Here is an 18,814-nt window from a genome sequence, read left to right as displayed (position 1 = left end):
AATATACGTAATTAGTTGCATACTGATCAAACTGGAAGTATAAATATACGTAATTGATTTAAAAAAAAAAACTCCTGGATTTTTGGGGAAGATTAGAAACTAAACAAAAAAAATTCTAAAGGAAATTATTAACAAATAAAAAATAGGAGCATGTTTGAAAAAGATTATAGTATGGCGATGTTTAGGCCAAAAGCCCTAGAAAGAAACAGCATACTAATAATGTAATTCAACACATTAGTATGTCAAAAAAGAAAAAAATCATGACTACTATGATAGACGACAAAAAGAATTTAATAAAATCCAACATCTAGTTCTCACGTGAAAAAAAATGTAACTCTGATAATTTTCTAAAAAGCAAATTCTTAAACTGATAAGTAGCATTTATAAAAAGACTAGTAAAAATATATTTAAAGTTGAAATATGAAATTTATTTCTAATAAAATCAGGAAGAAGGATGTCTCTTATTTCCATTATTAATGTCAACATTATGAAAATTCAAGTTAAGAAATTATGAGAAGGAAAAGAAATAAGGAACAGATTCAATCAAGAAGCATTAATTTTTCAACATAATAGCAATAATCAGGGGATAGGGTTGTGGCTCATTAGTAGAGTGCTTGCCTTGTATGTGTGAAGCACTGGGTTCAATCCTCAGCACCACATAAATAAATTAATTAAATAAAGATATTGTGTCCATCTACAACTAAAAACTATTGAATTAACAACAAACAAATAACAACAATCAATTAGGGAATGTAATAGGAAAAATTTTCGATTATCAATAACAACTATAAAATATTTAGAAATAAGTTTAAGAAAATATAACAATAAAAGTATAATAAATATATAGTTTATAAACTTAACTGAAGGACATAAAAAAGAGAATTGGAGAAATACACCACAATCTGTTGATGAGAAAAACTAATTCTGCACAAATTTTCATTTTTTCCCACATTAATTTACACACTTAATGTAACCACTCAAAATCTGGTGGTGGTCTTGAAAAGTTCATGTATTGCCTAGATGCCCTACAATACATGAATAGATCAAAAAATGTGGTATATATACACAATGGAATGTTACTCAGTATTAAAACAGAATAAAATTATGGCATTTGCAGGTAAATGGATGGAGTTGAAGAATATTATGCTAAGTGAAATAAGCCAATCCCCCCAAAACCAAAAGCTGAATGTTCTCTCTGATAAGTGGATGCTGATCCATTTTGGGGGGAGGGCATGGGGAAAATGGAGGAACTTTGATTGGGCAAAAGGGAGGGTGGGGAGGGGGTAGGAGGGGGTATGGGGGCAGGAAAGATGGTGGAATTAGATGGACATTATTACCCTAGGCACATGTATGTCAGTACTACATATGGTGGGACTCTACATCATGTACAATCAGAAATGAAAAGTTATGTTGCAAATGTGTACAATGAATCAAAATGCATTCTGTCATATATACCTAATTAAAATAAATAATTTTTTAAAAAATTTCATGTGTTAGAAACTTAATCAGCAATGCAACAATATTGAGAGGTAAGAAATTAAACAGCTGATTAGATCACAAGGGCCTTGTTCTCATGAACTGATTAATGGCATTATCAAGAGGGTGGTTTTTTCAGGGGTATACAAAATTACATACAAGAGGAAGTGAGGGGAAAGGAGGAAAAATATAAGGGGGGAGAAATGAATTACAGTAGAGGGGGTAGAGAGAGAAGAGGGGAGGGGATGGGGGAGGGGGGACAGTAGAGGATAGGAAAGGTAGCAGAATACAACAGACACCAGAATGGCAATATGTAAATCAATGGTTGTGCAACTGATGTGATTCTGCAATCTGTATATGGGGTAAAAATGGGAGTTCATATCCCACTTGAATCAAAGTGTGAAATATAATATATCAAGAACTATGTAATGTTTTGAACAACCTACAATAAAAATTAATTAATTAAAAAAAAAGAGGGTGGTTTAGTTATCATGGGAAGGAGTTCCCATAAAAGGATGAGTATGGTCCTTTTCCTCCCTCTCCCCCCTCTCCCATCTCACTATTTGCCATAGGATTATGCAGCAAGAGGCTCCCATCAAATTCCAGCACCTTGTTATTGGACTTACCAGTCTCTAAAACTAAGAAGCAAATATCTTTTCTTTATAAACTTCCCAGTCCCAGGTATTCTGTTATAGCAGGTCAAAATAAATTAAGACAAATATTTAGCAAAAGAACTACCACTGAATGGGACTTCCCTTACCAGATATAAAAGCTACTACTACAGTGATTAAAATAACATGCAACTGGAAGAAAAAAATATATATATATATTCAACATAAGAATATATACGTATAAATTCAATATAAGATGAATATCGAACTTGAAATCAGCAGGGGAAATAGGTTATACAATAAATGATGCTAGGAAAATTGGCTATTCATTTGGAATAAAAATTAATTCCCTACTTCTAATCACACACAAAAGGTGAATCCAGACGAAATAAAAGTTTAAACCTGAAAAAAGTACTAAATTTAAATGTATGAGACTATTTCTACCACTTGTAGTGGGAAGGATTGTTTTGTTTTTTACCATGATTTTAAAAAAAAACATGAGTTAAAGGAAGAGACTGAGGGATTTGTATAATAAAATTTAGAAAAATGATCAAAGCCAGTTCCAGCAACTAAGAGGGGCCCTATGTAATTTAATAAGACCCTATCTCAAAATAAAAAATAAAAATAAAAAGGGCTGGGGATGTAACTCAGTGGTTAAGCACTCCTGAGTTCAATTCCCAGTAACAAAAATAAAAATAAAAATCAGAAAACTTAGTGGCAACTGCTATGGTTTCAATATAGTGTGTCTCCTCCAAAATTCATGCTGAAATTCGAATCTTGTTGTAACCATGGTGAAGGGACCTTTAAGATGTGTTTGAATCTTAAACACAAAGGATTTATGCTGATATCAAGGGGTTGGGTTAATTTTCATGGGAGTGAATGAGTTTTCACTCCTGTAGGACTAGTTACCACAAAAGAGGGTTATTATAAAGTGTTTTGTCTCTTGTGCACCTACTTGTCTGCAGGACAACATCCTTGCCAGATGTGGCTGCCTGGTTTTGGACTTCAAATCTCCAGAACCATGAGCTATACAGACCACTATTCTTTATAAATGACTCAGTCTTGGGTATTCTGTAATGGGAACAGAAAATGGACAAAGATAGCAACTTTATACAAAGTTAACAGCCAAATGATAAATTGGGGAAAACAAGGTATTGAGATAGGATGAGAGAGAAAAACCATAATATACTTAATATATGAAGATTTCTTTTTTATCAATGTGAAAAAAACCTAATGCTCCAATGCTATGAACAACTTATTCATAAGAAAAAACATAAATGGTCATCAAACATATACAAAAAAATTTAACCTCAGACATCATCCAAACATCAAAGTAAAACAACAAAGATATTTGTTTACATTATAAAAGTCACAGATGGGAACTGAGACAATGTTGGGAAAAAAATTCAAAGGCTACTTTTTGAGGAGGGACAATGGGTAGCACCTTTCTGGAGAACAAATGGGCATTATCTACTTGTATTCTAAATGTGTTAAATTTTTAACTCAGCAATTCTACTTCTATGAATTTAACATAAAATGTAAGTGAAGAAGTGATCAAAGTCAATGAAGAACAGTAACCAGAGCAATGTCTTTTTTTCCCCTAATGCTAGGTATTGAACCCAGGGTCTTGTGCATGTGAGGCAAGCACTCTACCAACTGAGCTATATCCCTAGCCCAGAGCAATGTTTATAAAGAAAATATGGGAATAACCTAAAGCTTCTTTAAGATTAATAAATGGTAGTATATTGTTTTAGTCAGTTTTTTTTTTTTTTTGTGTGTGTGTGTGGCTGTGACCAAAACACCTAACAAGAAAATTTAGAGAAGGAAATGTTTATTTTGAAGCTCAACAGTTTCAAAGGTCTCAGTTCATAAAACAGCCAGCTCCACTCCTTGGGGCTCCAGGTGAGGTAGAACATCATGGTGGAAGTGTGTGGTAGAGAAGTGGCTCAAGACCATCCCAGGAAGCAGAGAGAGATTAAGTTCAGCTCACAAAATATATATACCCCAAAGGCATGCCCTCAATCAACCCCTTCTCCAGTCACACCCTACCTTCAGTTATCACTGTGTTAATCTCTATCAAGGGTTGAATTCATTGATTAGGTTAAGGCCCTCATAACCCAATCATTTCACCTCTAAACTTTCTTACATTGTCTCATCCCTGAGCTTTTGGGGGACCCCTCACATGCAAATCATAACATGTTCATTTATTGAAGTATTTTATATATTATAATATTATGCAACTATGAAAAAGAATGAATTAAATGTCTACTTATTGACTGGAAAAAATATATAACACTACAGTGTTAACATGTCTCCCTATCCTCTCCTTGTCCTGAGACTTGCATGTGGGTGGGGAAAAGGCTTCAATTTTTATATTCCTGAAATTCTTTGTAGATATATATGCCACTTTTAAAATATGAAAGTGAAAATTTGGGGAAAGAGAGAAAATTGTTATGACATTAAGTTTTAAAAGTAAAGACAAATTGCTGAACTTATAGTATCATATCACATTTCTAAATGCATATATTAAAAATAAGTGTGGGGAAAACCACCAAATTTGAAATAGTGGCCATCTCTGGTTACAAGTGTTTTTTTTAAGTCTACACTTATTTTTTTAAATTTAAATTTAAATTTTTTATTTAAATTTATATGTGGTGCTGAGGATCGAACCCAGTGCCTCACACATGCTAGGCAAGTGTGCTACCGCTGAGGCCCAGCCCCAGTCCCCTACTATTATTTTTAATGAATACATATTCATTTTATAAACATTTTTATAAAGGCTAGAGTGTTAGCATGAATTTGAAAATGGCAGATCAAATAAAAGGGGCTACCTATGTGTGAATGATTATAATAGTTTTATTCAGAATCACCAAAACTGGAAGTAATACCCTTAATTAAGTGAATAGATAAAATAAATTGGGGTTTACCAATAAAGTAGAACATTGTCCTGTGATTAAAAATAAACATACTGAGCTACAGAAAGAAATGAATGAATTTAAAATCAAATTGCTATATGGAAGATACTCTGGAAAGTATTACAAACTGTATGATTCCAATTATATGATTTCTGGAAAAGGCCAAACCATAGTAATGATTAAAACTTCAGTGGTATCCAGAGGTTCAAAGTGTTGAATAGGTGAAGCACCGGAGATTTTGGGAGGCAGTGATGCTACTCTATATGTCACTATAATATTAACACACACAACATTATACATTTTTCAAAACCCTTAGAATTTTGAGACCCAAAGTGAATTTGATGCAAACAATTAAAAAAATCTTTTAGGAGATTGAGGGATCCTGTGGATGGAATGTGGCAAAACAATATAGCTATATTAAAATGTATGAAAAACTTCACTAAAGGGTGTAGGAAGAAAGGTGCTAGACTTAAGTAACTTGGGAAAAATGGAGTTTGTTAGACTCAAGGTAAAAGAAAGTATATAAGCACACAACTTTATTTGACAAAATTGTTTCCCATAGGGTTACAAATTAACAATTCTGATACTTTTATATATGTATACTGGAATCAACAAATAAGTAACTGAATGATAAATGTGGAACCCAGTTTTCTCACTGATGCAGCAGGAGATTATAGATAAGTAAAGGGAGGAGGCTTGAATGATACACAAAATATTAATGGTCCTTTGGGTAATGGATTAGAATTAGAAGCATCTATACAAGCTCATGTTTAGCTTAAGAAAGATACAGATGATTATGTATAGAGGAAATATATATATAAAAATATATATATGTAAGAATACACACATTTCCTTGCTGTCAATTGAGAGGGCCAGATCTTACCTTCTAATGTGAAATCCTGAAAAATGGAACCAGGACTCATTGCAAAATGGGCCAAGATATACAATATTATCCTGGAGAATCTTGTAGTGCTAGAAATTAAGGAAGTACTCAAAAAATTATAAAGATGTATCAACAGGCTTAAGAGTTAACCTGAAAAAGCACCCAACATTCAAAACGGGAAAACTTGAGCAAGAAAATAAAGTACTACTGGGTTATAACAACACAAACTATAAATAAATGGCTACAGGGAGACAAATCTCCCATATAGAACAATTTCAAATAAATTTTGTAGATATTCTACCCTCAAGGAAGTGGAGCATAATTTTCCAACTAAGTGTGTGCTGCACATAAAAACTTCCTCCAAAAGAGCACAGTTTTGAAAGGAACTGATACACACTACCTCCAGCTAGGTGATAAAGGTCAACATCAACAGTAAAAATTCATGTATGGTATGTATGCTTGATTTGATGTGATAAAAATGTCACTTTACCTCTATGTGGTGCTCTTACAAAATATCCAAAACCCCAGTTTTATCATGAGAAATACCATAAAAATTCCAATTGAAAGAAATTCCACAAAATACATAAGTACTCCTGAAATCTACCAAGGTCATAAGAAACAAGCAAAATCTGAGAAGCTATCAGAGTCAGGAGGAGCCTAACGAGATATGATGTCTAAATATAATGTGGTATCCTAGATGGGATGCTCAGACAAAAAATATTAGCTAAGAACTAAGGAAATCTGAATGTAGACTAAATAATAATGAACCAATATTGCTTCATTAATGGTAAGAAATATACCATACTAACGTAAGATGTCAATAATAGGGGGAAACATGGGGTAGTATATATGGAAACTATATTGTTGTAAAAAATTTTCCTGTAATTGTAAAACTATTTAAAGCAAAAAGTTTATTTTAAAAAAGATCAAGGACACCAATAAAAATGTGGAACAAGAAGGGCTGGGGTCATAGCTCAGTGGTAGAGTGCTTTCCTAGCACATGTGAGGCACTGGGTTTGATCCTTGACACCATATAAAAATAAGCCAATAAAAATAAAGGTATTATGTTCATCTACAACTTAAAAAAAATTTTAAAAAAAGGTGGAACAAGAAAAAAAATAAAGGAACTGAAGTCATTTAGATATAGGAATGTATCAAGAAATGTGAGCAAAGGTATGAATAAAGTAAGAAGGCAAGATTATTTCCCCATGTCCTCTGGTCATATGACATGTAGTTCACACAGGTCAAGGCCCACACAGAAAGCCAACCTATAGGGGAGTATATGAAGGTAGTTATCAGTATAAGCATATGGGGAAGGAACCCAGATTTAGCTGGCAAAACCAAAGTTAACACACACTTGAGATTCAATTCACATTCCTCAAATAAGGAGTTTGCTGTGTTTCAGTCTGTCACTAATACTAGGATGCTCTTTTCTAGAACTTTTGGAATCCTAGAGCACCTGATAAAGAAAATACTGTAAGATTCTTAGTGTAATTTATTTGATGTAATGAGACACCTATTTTGTGTCACATAAAGAAAAGCACAAACATTTTTTTATTCTCTAAAGTGATCACTCTAATTAAGGGATTATACATGGAATATGCCTTCTGCCATTACATCATACATTTCACTCTCAGTTTTTCTTCCTCTCAGCACTACAAATGACAGGGAATATGGAAATATTAGCAAGAGAAAAAAGTCAGAATACCCCTGTAGCCATCACCCTCCAAATAGTCCTTTGACCTCAATATCCCCTCCTATTTTCTGCTCCCAAGTTCTGAACACTTTGTTACATTCAATTTAAGATCTTATAGTTTGGGTTCTTTCCCCATATATAGCAATTAAAAACTAAAGTGAATGAATTGACCTAGATATTATATGTTAACAAAGGTGTGCAGTCTACACCTAAGTAGTTATTTGCTAAACTATTCAAGGAACAGCTTTGATCCCAGATCTTGCAACTTCACTAAGAAGCTGAAAAGTCCACTGGGAGAACATGAGCTTTGCAAAGAATCATTTAAATTTTCCAATCCAAAGTTCTACCTGATAATATAAAACCATTCTTGAATATTTCTGCAAAGGGGCTTCTACTTTAACAACCATAGAGAGGAAGGTATCTTCAAAGAATTGCTAGATGTTCGTAACAGTAAGCTAAAATTCTGACTTCTGCCCTCTAGAGGTACTTCAAGTAAATGTTACCCTTCTTCTACCTAATAGGCATTCAATTACTTGGGGGAAAAATATACACAAACTCAAGCATTCTTGCTCTTAAAATTATTCCAAGCCAAGCATGTTGGTTCACGCCTGTAATCCCAGCGACTCAGGAGGCTGAAGCAGGAGGATAGTGAGTTCAAAGCCAGCCTCAGCAATTTAGTGAGGCCCTAAGCAACTCTGCGAGACTGTCTCTAATAAAATATTAAAAAGGGCTGGGGTGTGGCTCAGTGGTGAAGTGCCTCTGGGTTAAATCCCAGGTACAAAAAGAAAAAAAAATTCCATTGGTTTGTAACTCAGTCTCCACCTCAGTCACTTTCCAGGTTTTCTGTTTCCATCTTAATTGAAGCACTCTGTTATGCTACAATCTCCCAACATAAACTATCTAGCAGAGAACAAAACATTCCTTCTTTGTTCTCTGGGCACCATGCCTCTATTAATGAAGCCTCCGATTTCATTACATTTGTATGCACTGTAACCTCATATAGGTAGCTCATGTTTAACTTATAGTAAATTAAAACCAAAGTTTTAATCATATATACTATTGGTAAATCACATACCCACCTACCCTTAGTAACTGAAAATTTGAAACAAGTGTAGAAATTCATATTTGATCCTATTAAATTTAATCCTGCTAGATTTGGCTATTTTCCCTAGCCTCTAAGGACTTTATTCAGTACATTTATTGTGTCTTCTACTTCTATATTACTTGCAATGGGGTAAGTGTACTATATTTTTATGGTAGTCATTGAAAAATAATGTCAATGGGACCAAGCTAAGATAGAAATTTCTGTTCACATTAACACATTTTTGAATACTGTCAATTCAAATTATCAACCTGACTGCTGTCTGGCCATTATCCTCTAGCTCATGTTACTCCATTTTGTTCTCAGGGACACTTTGTGAAAACTGTCAAATGCCTTGGTGAGGCATACAATATTTATCTCCTCCTGAGATCTCTGGGAGGCAGCTCAACAAAAAGCAGATATCTTCCAGAGCAGCTGAAGCACAAGTGGCCCAAGTGATTGCCAATTTGGAGACACTGTATATATTAGGCCACTGTGAACAGATGCACTGAAGGGCAGTTTCAAATATTAGCCATAACTTGAAAGTCAGGAAAGGCAAAGCTCTAAATTTTAGTCTCTGGTTTGTGACAGAGCTGATTCTCACATGTGCATTTTCATGTAGCCTGATCCAGGGTGAATAGCAGTAAGCATGCATTTATTTAATAAGAGCTAATATGCCTCCTGAATAACACTCAGGAGGCCAAATAATATATAATTAACTATAAAATCTCTGTGACAAATAGATTGGAATCATTTCATAGATTTAGGGGGAGGTACAAATAGATTTAGGTACTAGTTAGAACATACTCTGGAATCTCAGAACTGATTGCAAATCTTGACTCAATAACATAATAGTAGTATGACCTTATGAAAGTTACTTAACCTCAATTAGTTTATTTCCTTATCTGAAATTGGGCAAGATAACAGTGCTACCATGTAGTTATTACAATCAAACATAACAGTAAATGTGTTAGTAATTATTGTTACCCCAAACTAACAGAAAAAATGTCTGAGAAGACAATCATATGAAATCCATGCTAGAGCCAATCACCTTTTTTTCTTTCTTCCATGTTTATCAAACATTCTTTTAATAATGAATTATAGAATTTTCTCTGAAATTAGCTTAAGTTTGCTAATCTACACATTAGGCCAAGAAGTTTTGAAGTTGTATTTTGAAATGCTGTTTTAGGAAGCCCTTGACTATATTCATGCAATACAGCTAGAAATACATGTCTCAATTGATAGTAATTTGATGAATAATAGTGTCCTTGTATATTGGAAAAAACAACTCTTTCAAGGTTGTATTTTCCAATTTTTAGTTTGTTACTAAAAGTAGCTTTTGCCAAGGATTTTTACCCATTATCAAAGTGTCTAAACCTAGGCAAACATGTACATCACCTGATAAAGACTGTTCTTTGTATAGCTTTAGCCTGTCTGACAAACCATGTTTCTCCTTTCTATTTTTACAAAATTGCTTTCCCCTCAAGTCCCCTAACAAATTTCTGGGAAGACGGTTTCATGACAACAGGTTCTTAATTCTTTCCGTTCCTCCCACAAATCAACAGAAACAACTACTGGGAAACAAACATTGAAAAAAACCTGTGGAAACAAAAAGGAAAGCAGAATTCCCATGAAGGATATCAACAATCTGATGAAATTCTGTGATATTTTGACAAAGCAATAAAATCACAGCAGCCAGAAACCCACTAATACTTTCTAGTTTAAAAGAACAAGGACTAGGGATTGGGGTAGGCAATGAAAAAGATTGGGATGAGAAACTCTTTAATAAACTGAGGTTATACTGTGTAATCTCCATTTTATTTAAGCTTTCTGATATATTTTAAAATAAAGCAATACCCAGTTAGAGATATCAAACTTACCAGAGTTTAAATTTTTTCACATTTATTCAATTAAGCTGTATGATAAACATTTCCCATTGGGTCAGTCTGGCTCTTTGGTTGGAGTTATCAATAATTTGAAGATTATTATCAAAATTCTGAATTTGATTCCCTTTGTGAATGTGAGACAACTGCCAAATGCCTCCCCTAATACCATAAGGGACAGCCCTGGCAGTAATTATTCCATATATTCCTATTTGACACTAGATCAACAGAATTTAAAGCAGACTGCCCCCTTTCAGAAGGCAAGGTCAGCCACACTCAAATACATCTTCTGATCAGTTTCTCAACTAACATGGTGATCTCAGGTTTGTTTCAGTGTTGCATTATCTACCCACTACTGCCCCTCCCCATCCAGCACAAATGGTCAAAGTATACATATACCTGAATTATAGGCCAAAGGAGCAAATGAGGAAAGATGTCTTGATGGTGAAGTTCTCCTGGTGGGAATGCCTCTGGCTTTATGTTCTTCCCTACTTCCTCATTCTGTTGAATCAGAGCCTGTAATATAAATTTTCACCATCCAGCCAGTTTAAAGAAGGTGACAACCCAGTAAACAGTGAAAGGATACAAAAATCACTCCACTCTTAGGTGGAGGGACAGCAGGTCAGGATATACCTTCTTGATTAAAAAAAATGGATAAATTTTGGATCAATAGATGAAGAAATACAAAACAAAAACAGAGTCTTAGGAGGAAATTGCATCACACAAAAGGCAGAGGAAAAAGTTAAAATAAAAAAAAAGAGACCAAATAAAGTTATTTTAAAAATGAGCGAACTAAAAAGCAGAAAAATAGTAGATTTAATAAAGGTAGGGATCTTTTCAGGAAGAAAACAAAACATTAAAAAATAGATAAAACATCTGGCAAAGCTAAGGATTTCTCTGTTCCTTAAATGTTTGAAAATTTATCTGTTCAATTATCTGATTGAACAGGTCTCAGACAATATCCAATTTTTCCTATGGTTATTGATTTATTGCTATTTTCTATGCCTCCAGGTTTAGTATTTATTTCTTGTAAAATCATCCATGTCATTAAAATTCTTAAATTTCTGTGGCAGACTAGCTTTGTGATTATCTCAAACATCTACCATCACATTGTAGAGGAATAATAAATCATCATTCCCCAAGTTGTTTTTCTGAAGAACACTGTATGTTAAAAAACCTACTCATTTAAAAACACACTAACCAACATTTACTTCACAATAAGTCTCCAAGAGGGACTAGGATATATAGTATTTTGCAAACTTATTTTCCTCTCAATATTTTTTTCCAAAACAATTTAGAATTGCTGCAGTATACTTATTAAAATGAGAAACAAGACAAAAATGCCACTGCCACCTTTATTATTTAGCACTGTTATAGAATGTTTAACCATGCAGTCAGACATTGTTATAAATTTTGAAAAGAACATGTAATTATAACTTATCACTGATGATTGCTTACCATGAGAAGCTTAAAAGGATCAACTGAGTACCTATGAAATTAATAAGTTTTTATTAACTGCCAATTTAAATAATCTATGAAAATAAATTTTCCTATATAGCAAAAATAACCAGATAGAAACTCCCATTTATGTCTTTGTTATCTAGGAATACATTTATCACAAATTATGCAGGACTTAATAAATAAAACTCTCAAATAATATAAAAGGTTCTTAATAATGAGGCAATATATAATATTTCTGGAAAGCAATGCAATTCTGTAGTGTTCACTATTATAATCAATTTAAAACAATCCCAAATTCCCAATTTATCTTTTGTGGAAAGCCTATTAAATGTAATGTTCAACTGATAAAACAAATATGTCAGAATCATTAGAAAATTGTAAAAAATAAAGATGATCAACAGAGGACTTGCCTAACAGGTATGAAGTCATATTTCTAACTCAAAAGTATAGGCTGGTTTACTAGGGCTACTATGTTCAGTGGAACTAAAGAGAATCCAAACATAACAAGTATGAATATGTATACTTCAAATGTGGGAAAGGAGAAAATATTGGCTAACAACTGATTAACCTTTTGAGAAAAATAAGTTAGAACACCTAAATCTATACATTAAAGTAATTCCAGATAGGGCAAAAAATTTAAATTAAACCATGAAAGGGAAATATAGGATAAGATTTATATAATCTTGGGGTGGGAATACCCTTCTACACATGATCCTAGGGCCAGAAGGCAAAAAGAAGAAGATTTATCCATTTTTTATTTTTTTATTTTTTTTAGTCATTTTTAATGCATTTTCCCTGTGCACAAGAGAAATAACCAATAAAGTCAAAAGATACACTTTCCTTTATACATAGCAGTTAAAAGTAATGCAAACATCACATGACACTTTCAGTAAAAGTTACATTTCCAATTACAAATCAAAATGCATATTAGGGTCTCTTTATGGGAGAAGCTGAGAAGGAAGTCTTAGGTAAAAAGCACTTTCCTGGCATTACTACACTGATCCTTCAGGCTGCACAAAGATTAAGGTCATATACAGTCAATCTGCAAATGTTGACACAATGTTACACTGTAAGTTTTCTGTACAATTAAATGTATACTTAGAGATACCAGGATAAACATTTCTACTATATTTTAACTGAACTTGCCTAGCCAACATTTTTCACTGAGAAATTTATCAAATATGCTGTAAGATTCTACAAAATCATGAGACATATCTAGCTCCAGAAATATTTCTTGTATTCTTTCTTATTTGGGTTACACATACTCTGCTCAGATTCTACAGTAATACTTCTAGATGTACAGTTCCAATTGTGCTTACTGTACTGTGTACAAATATAGCAAAAACGATCAATGAATGATATAAATCTTACAGCATTTTGCTAGCAAAAATACATGCCAAAGTCACAATAAGCAATATTGTACCACAAATTAGAGCTTCAAATAATTTGCTTCTGTTTTTAATATCTTCATTCTACATTAAATTACTATCATAGGCTAATGTTTAAAATGCAAATAAATTGGACATCTGTAGGACAAAACTTGTTCACCCAACTGTGAAGGCTGATACCTGTTTCCAAAAATCACAATAAATGCAGAATAAAGAGAAGTGTTTGCATGCAACACCTTTGAGTGAAACAGCATTGATTCCCACCATTCAAAACACAGAAGGAAGGAAACCAAAAGAAAAAAAAGGAAGGAAAGAAGGAAGGAAGGAAACAAAGGAGGGGAGAAGGCAGGGGGGGAAAGGGAAGGGCGGAGGGAGGGGCAGGAAGGGGGAGAAAAGAAAAAAGGGAGGGAGGGACTCCACCTTAAAATGCATCATATTAGACTTATAATAGACAGATTTAAAAGAATCAAAATCAAAGTAAAGCACGATTTTGTGTGTGTTTAAAGATTTAAGAGCCATTATCAAAAATAAGATACATTTTTTCAAGGTACAGAAATGTAATTACGATGGCTGGGAGCCCAGCAGCCTCTCAATGGCTGCATTGATGTCGCCTCCTGTTGCTATTAGGGCCTGCAAGTTTGCTTCACGGTTTAAGAACCCCATGGCGTTGAGCTGTTCCAGTTGCTGCTGAAATCTGACTTCTGGATTCGGCAGCTGTGGAGGATTTGCTCCAGCCAGAGCCTGCACCATTTGCTGAATGAACTGCTGGTTGGGTCCAGATTCTGATGTTGGAGTGGTGGTTTCACTGGGTGCAGAGCTGGACACAGTGGGTGCAGTGGGGCCGCCAGAGCCAGTGGAGCCAGGGGGCCCTGCAGGGCCAGTGGGTCCTATGGGCCCAATGGGGCCTATGGGGGTAAAAGGGACTATAGGGCCTATGGGGCCTATGGGAGTGACTGGGCCTACAGGGCCTATGGCGGTTCCCAGCACCCCCACCCCCACACCTGGAGTGAAGCTTGGAATGAGGCCAGGTGCTTCAGTGGCTAATGTCTGTAGCCCCTGCTGGATCTGCATTAAAGCCTGCATTGCTCTTGGGTTTGACATGGCTGATAGCGTGTCTGGATTCTGCATCTGCTGCAGGAAAGCTGGGAGCTGTGGACGCATCTGCTCCTGCAGCTGAGGATTTGCAGTAAACAGTGGGCTACTCAGCATCATCTGTGCAGCCAAATCTGGATTCTGGCTCAGCGACTGCATCATGCTTCTCATGTAGGGTGCGGACAGCATATTCTGAATCAGCTGGGGGTTTTCAGTTATCTGTTGCAGCAGGCTCTGCATTCCTGGGGTACTGAAAATGCTAGCGACATAATTAGCTGCAGCCACAGTGTTCCCAGTAGTATTACTGGAGCTACTGCCAGACCCACTGCCACTGCTTGTGGTCGTAGTGGTGGTCGCAGAACTCTGGGTAGTCGACGGTGGCGCCCATGGATTGGGCAGTGGATCCCGATTTTCTGTGCGGGAAGGCTGAGTACCTTCTCCCGAGGAGGAACTGCTCCCCACTGAGGCAAATGGATTACCCCCAAACTGCTCTTGTGCGGCATTCAGCATGGGTTCTTGAATGTCAGTGTACATGCGCCGTAGAGCATTGTAGCCACCTGGGATGCTTTCGAGATTGCTGAGAGCCAAATCTTGATTTCTCATCATCTCTTGCATCATGGCTGGATTCCTGGCGATTTCGAGAGTCTGCCTCATTATATCTGGGTTGTTGAGCAGGTGACTGATTTCTGGGTTTCTCTGAATCAATTGTTGCATCTGTGGATTGGCCATAATGAGCTGCCTCATCAGATCAGGATTCGAAAGCATGCTCTGAACAAAGGGATTTTCCATGATTTGAATCATCATCTCAGGGCTGGCCATGAGCTGCTGCTGCATCTGGTTCTGGAGCTCAGAGAAGTTGGTCGAGCTCAAACCAAGGCTGCTAAGGCCTGCAAGTCCTCCCAGGCTCCCCAACCCGAACGGGCTGCTATTTGTGGTAGTAGGTGTGGAGTTACTCCTGGGAGTCGACGCCGTGGTGGTAGTAGTAGTTCCCGCGGCACTGCTAGGCTGTGTGGTGGACTGGCCCTGAGGTCGATTCTGGCTTTTGATGACAAGGTGAACAGTCAGTCCATCATGGATGCCATGCTGGATCAAGGTATCTTGATCTTTTAAGATTTTTCCAGCAAAAATCAGCACTAGCTGATCGGTTTGGGATTTGAAGCGTTTTGAAATCGCTTCCTTAAACTGCTGGACCGAGCTATTCTCAGGCACCGCGAACTCCTCTTTCTCTTTGGGGGTCTTCACAGTGACTTTGATGATTTTGGGCTCAGCCGGGGCAGCGGCCGAGCCTTGGGCCGCAGCAGGACCGCGGGAGGGGCGCGGGGGGCCGCTGCTCTCGCCGTTCTCAGCCATGGCGGCCGCGGTGACGCAGGCGGGCAAGGAAGGCGCGGGCGAGCGAGAGAGCGAGGGAAGGAGGAAGGAAGGAGGCGCCGCAGCAGCGGACTGGGCCGGGCTGGGCGAGGAGCGCAGAGCACGGTACCTCTGTGATGAAGATTGCGGTTCCCTGGTCCTCCGGTCGAGAGGGTTCAGCGTAGGCCGCGGGCTGAGGTCTCAGCGCTCAGGTCTCTGGGCCTCCTCCGCCGCCGCCTTGTGATCTGACCGCGCGCACTCCCAGCAACTCCCGCAGCCGCTCCGCCCGCTCCTCCCCGCCCCTTCCCCTCCCCCAGTTCCGCGCTCACTTCCCCGCCCCCCTCTGCTGACGCGGCGCCAGGCCCTGATTGATAGATTTGACTCGGTCAAAATTAAAAACTTATGCACTTAAAAAAAAAACAACAAAAAAACCGGAGGGAGAGAGAGGGAAGAGGGAAACAAAGAGAGAGGGGGGGGGGGAGAAGGGACGAGACTAGAAGAGAAGACTAGTCGAGAGAAAAGAGGCGAGGTAGGGAGGGAGGAAGTTGAGAGGGAGGAGGGAGAGGAAAACGGCTTCTGTAAACGACATTGAAAGACCGGTGGAGAATATATATTAGCAATCTGCAAGGCAGTGAAAGGATGAAAGCCTGAATCAAACCGATCCCATGTAAAAGACGAAAAATGAATAATAAAGAACTCTGACAAAGCAAAAAGGAAACAGGAACACCCCCAATGGGGGGAAGGGAAGAAGACAGGGCAGGAGCGTACATTTTACAAAAGAAGTGCAAAGGGCCAGTAGGCTATGAAAGGGTGATTAAACTCACTAGTAATGAAAGAAATACAAATAATAATGATGGTATACTTTTGTCTTATCATATCGGCAACGATGAGAAATGATGATAAACCTTGTTGATAGGGAGCTGAGAAAATGCACTCTCATGCTAGTCCAAGTGTGAATTGTTAATAATCCTAGAGCAATTTGAGAATACAAATTAACATTTTAAAAATATTTCCATCTTTATTTAAAAATACCTCATCTAAAAACTTCCTCTAAGAAAATAATCAGTATGTATAAAATATATACTGTAGCATTAAAAAATATGATTTAAACATTTTAAATGTGTTTTTATATGAGATTAGTCAAACGTACTATGATGTTATCATACAATAAAATAATATGTACTATGTTTAAAAAGTGAGTGTTTTTTAATATGATATAAAGTGTCTTTAAAGGTAAGTAAGAAATACATTGCAGATAAAGGGAAATTATAGTATTTTCACTTTTGGCTTTATTTATGCACAATTAGAAACTATATAAGGCATGTATATTTCAATATCAAAAATACAATGAATATATTTTTACTTTAAAAATATTTTTAACAACTGGTGCGTGTAGATTGTATGTGTACATGTAGAAAAAAAATCTGAAAGGCTATACACCAGTATGATGTGATGATTAGTGAATGTTGATATTATGAATAACTCTCATTTTTATAAAATTTTGAATTTTTCAATGGTTTTTATTATGCACTGCATTTATAATTTTTAAAAAATAGAAATATATTTTGGGAGAATAGTACAAATAGAAATTGACAGGCACATATAGTGGTACACATTAATATATTCACATATTTCAATACAGATTAAGAAAAACAAAGAAATGGCAGTACTGATAAAAAGAACATGAATAATAGAAGACATAATTTTGAATTTATGTATATATCTCTAACCCTAATTTAGATCATACAGAAAATCATTTTTCCCCTGAAATATCCAGGGGCCATTTAACAGCATTTTAAAGTCATTAGGTCACCAACACCTCAATAAATCTCAAGAAAAAAATATAGGTATGTGATATGCATCTATTAATATAGTGATATATATGTTCACATATAGTATGTTTAATATGATTAATACAGAGGCAAAAGATGAACTACTTTTAAATATAGTAATGTGTATAAATCTCAAAAGCCTAATGAATCAGCACATGTCAAATTATACTCTATGGTATTTATAGATGCATTCATATACATGTGAAATATTCTAGAAATATTTCTAGAGGGGCTCAGTGGTGGAGATGTTAAGCTGTATGAGATCTTGTGTTCAATCTCTGGCACAAAAAGGAATGAAAATAAAGAAAGCAAGAAAAAGAGAAAGCAAGCAAGCAAGCAAGCAAGCAAATATACTAAAATGATTCATACCAAACTTTCACATGAGAAAGAAGAAATGGAATAGGATACAGGGTATTGATGGAAAAGAACTTGAATTAAATGTGTAAAAACTTGCTTTATTTTAAAAATGGAAGCAAATACGGAAAGATATCAACAACAGGTAATTCTAGGTGGTGGGAATTCCAATTCCTGTGTGTTATAGTATATTTTTGTATTTTCTCAAAAAATAAAAAAAAAAACAGACAACATCACAGATTATCTTTAATTTCAATTGAATAAAGGCAGGTATTAATAATAAACGTGGGAAGGAAAAACCCAACTACTTAAAAAAGTAAAGCAAAACAAACATTTTTTGAGACAAAGTGCTAATCAAAGTTCTTATTGGAATAAATTAACAAAAACAATGATAATGAGAACATATAAATCAGCAATTAGCAAAGGATTTCTCTTTGTGTGATCTGAGGAACTTGTTAAGAATACAGATTTCTAGGTCCCATCCAAACCTACTGAAATAAGTGTTGTACAAGAATCTGCACTCTTATCAAACTCAAGTTAAGTAATATTTTATTTACAGGGTATATGTGGATGAATTCAGTTAAACTTATATACTCAAAGAGTTGAAATACAAACAATAAAAAATAATATAAATTAATTTGGCTTTTAAATAGGATAACAAAAAAATTACAAAAGGGAAATGGGGTGTTGGCTACAAAATGATAAAGGCAAACATTAATGAACAAACAAAGTAAAGTAAATTTTGTTAAGCTAACTTAAGAAGTTGTTTTTAAAAACAAGCTAAATAGATAAACC

At 35.8% G+C, this 18,814-nt stretch overlaps 1 protein-coding gene across 1 annotated transcript; it reads right to left on the bottom strand.

The window, feature by feature from the left end:
* Positions 1 to 13,226: 13,226 nt before the first annotated feature.
* On the bottom strand, positions 13,227 to 16,100 carry Ubqln2 (ubiquilin 2). The gene has a single exon (XM_077107214.1). The coding sequence runs from the start codon at positions 15,834 to 15,836 to the stop codon at positions 13,956 to 13,958; it is 1,881 nt and encodes a 626-aa protein (XP_076963329.1). The 5' UTR covers positions 15,837 to 16,100; the 3' UTR covers positions 13,227 to 13,955.
* Positions 16,101 to 18,814: the final 2,714 nt, after the last annotated feature.

The sequence above is a fragment of the Callospermophilus lateralis genome, chromosome X (genome assembly GCF_048772815.1).
Source record: "Callospermophilus lateralis isolate mCalLat2 chromosome X, mCalLat2.hap1, whole genome shotgun sequence".
Lineage (NCBI taxonomy): Eukaryota > Metazoa > Chordata > Mammalia > Rodentia > Sciuridae > Callospermophilus > Callospermophilus lateralis.
The sequence above is the reverse complement of the archived record's forward strand: the minus strand, read 5'-3'. Positions and strand labels throughout refer to the sequence as shown.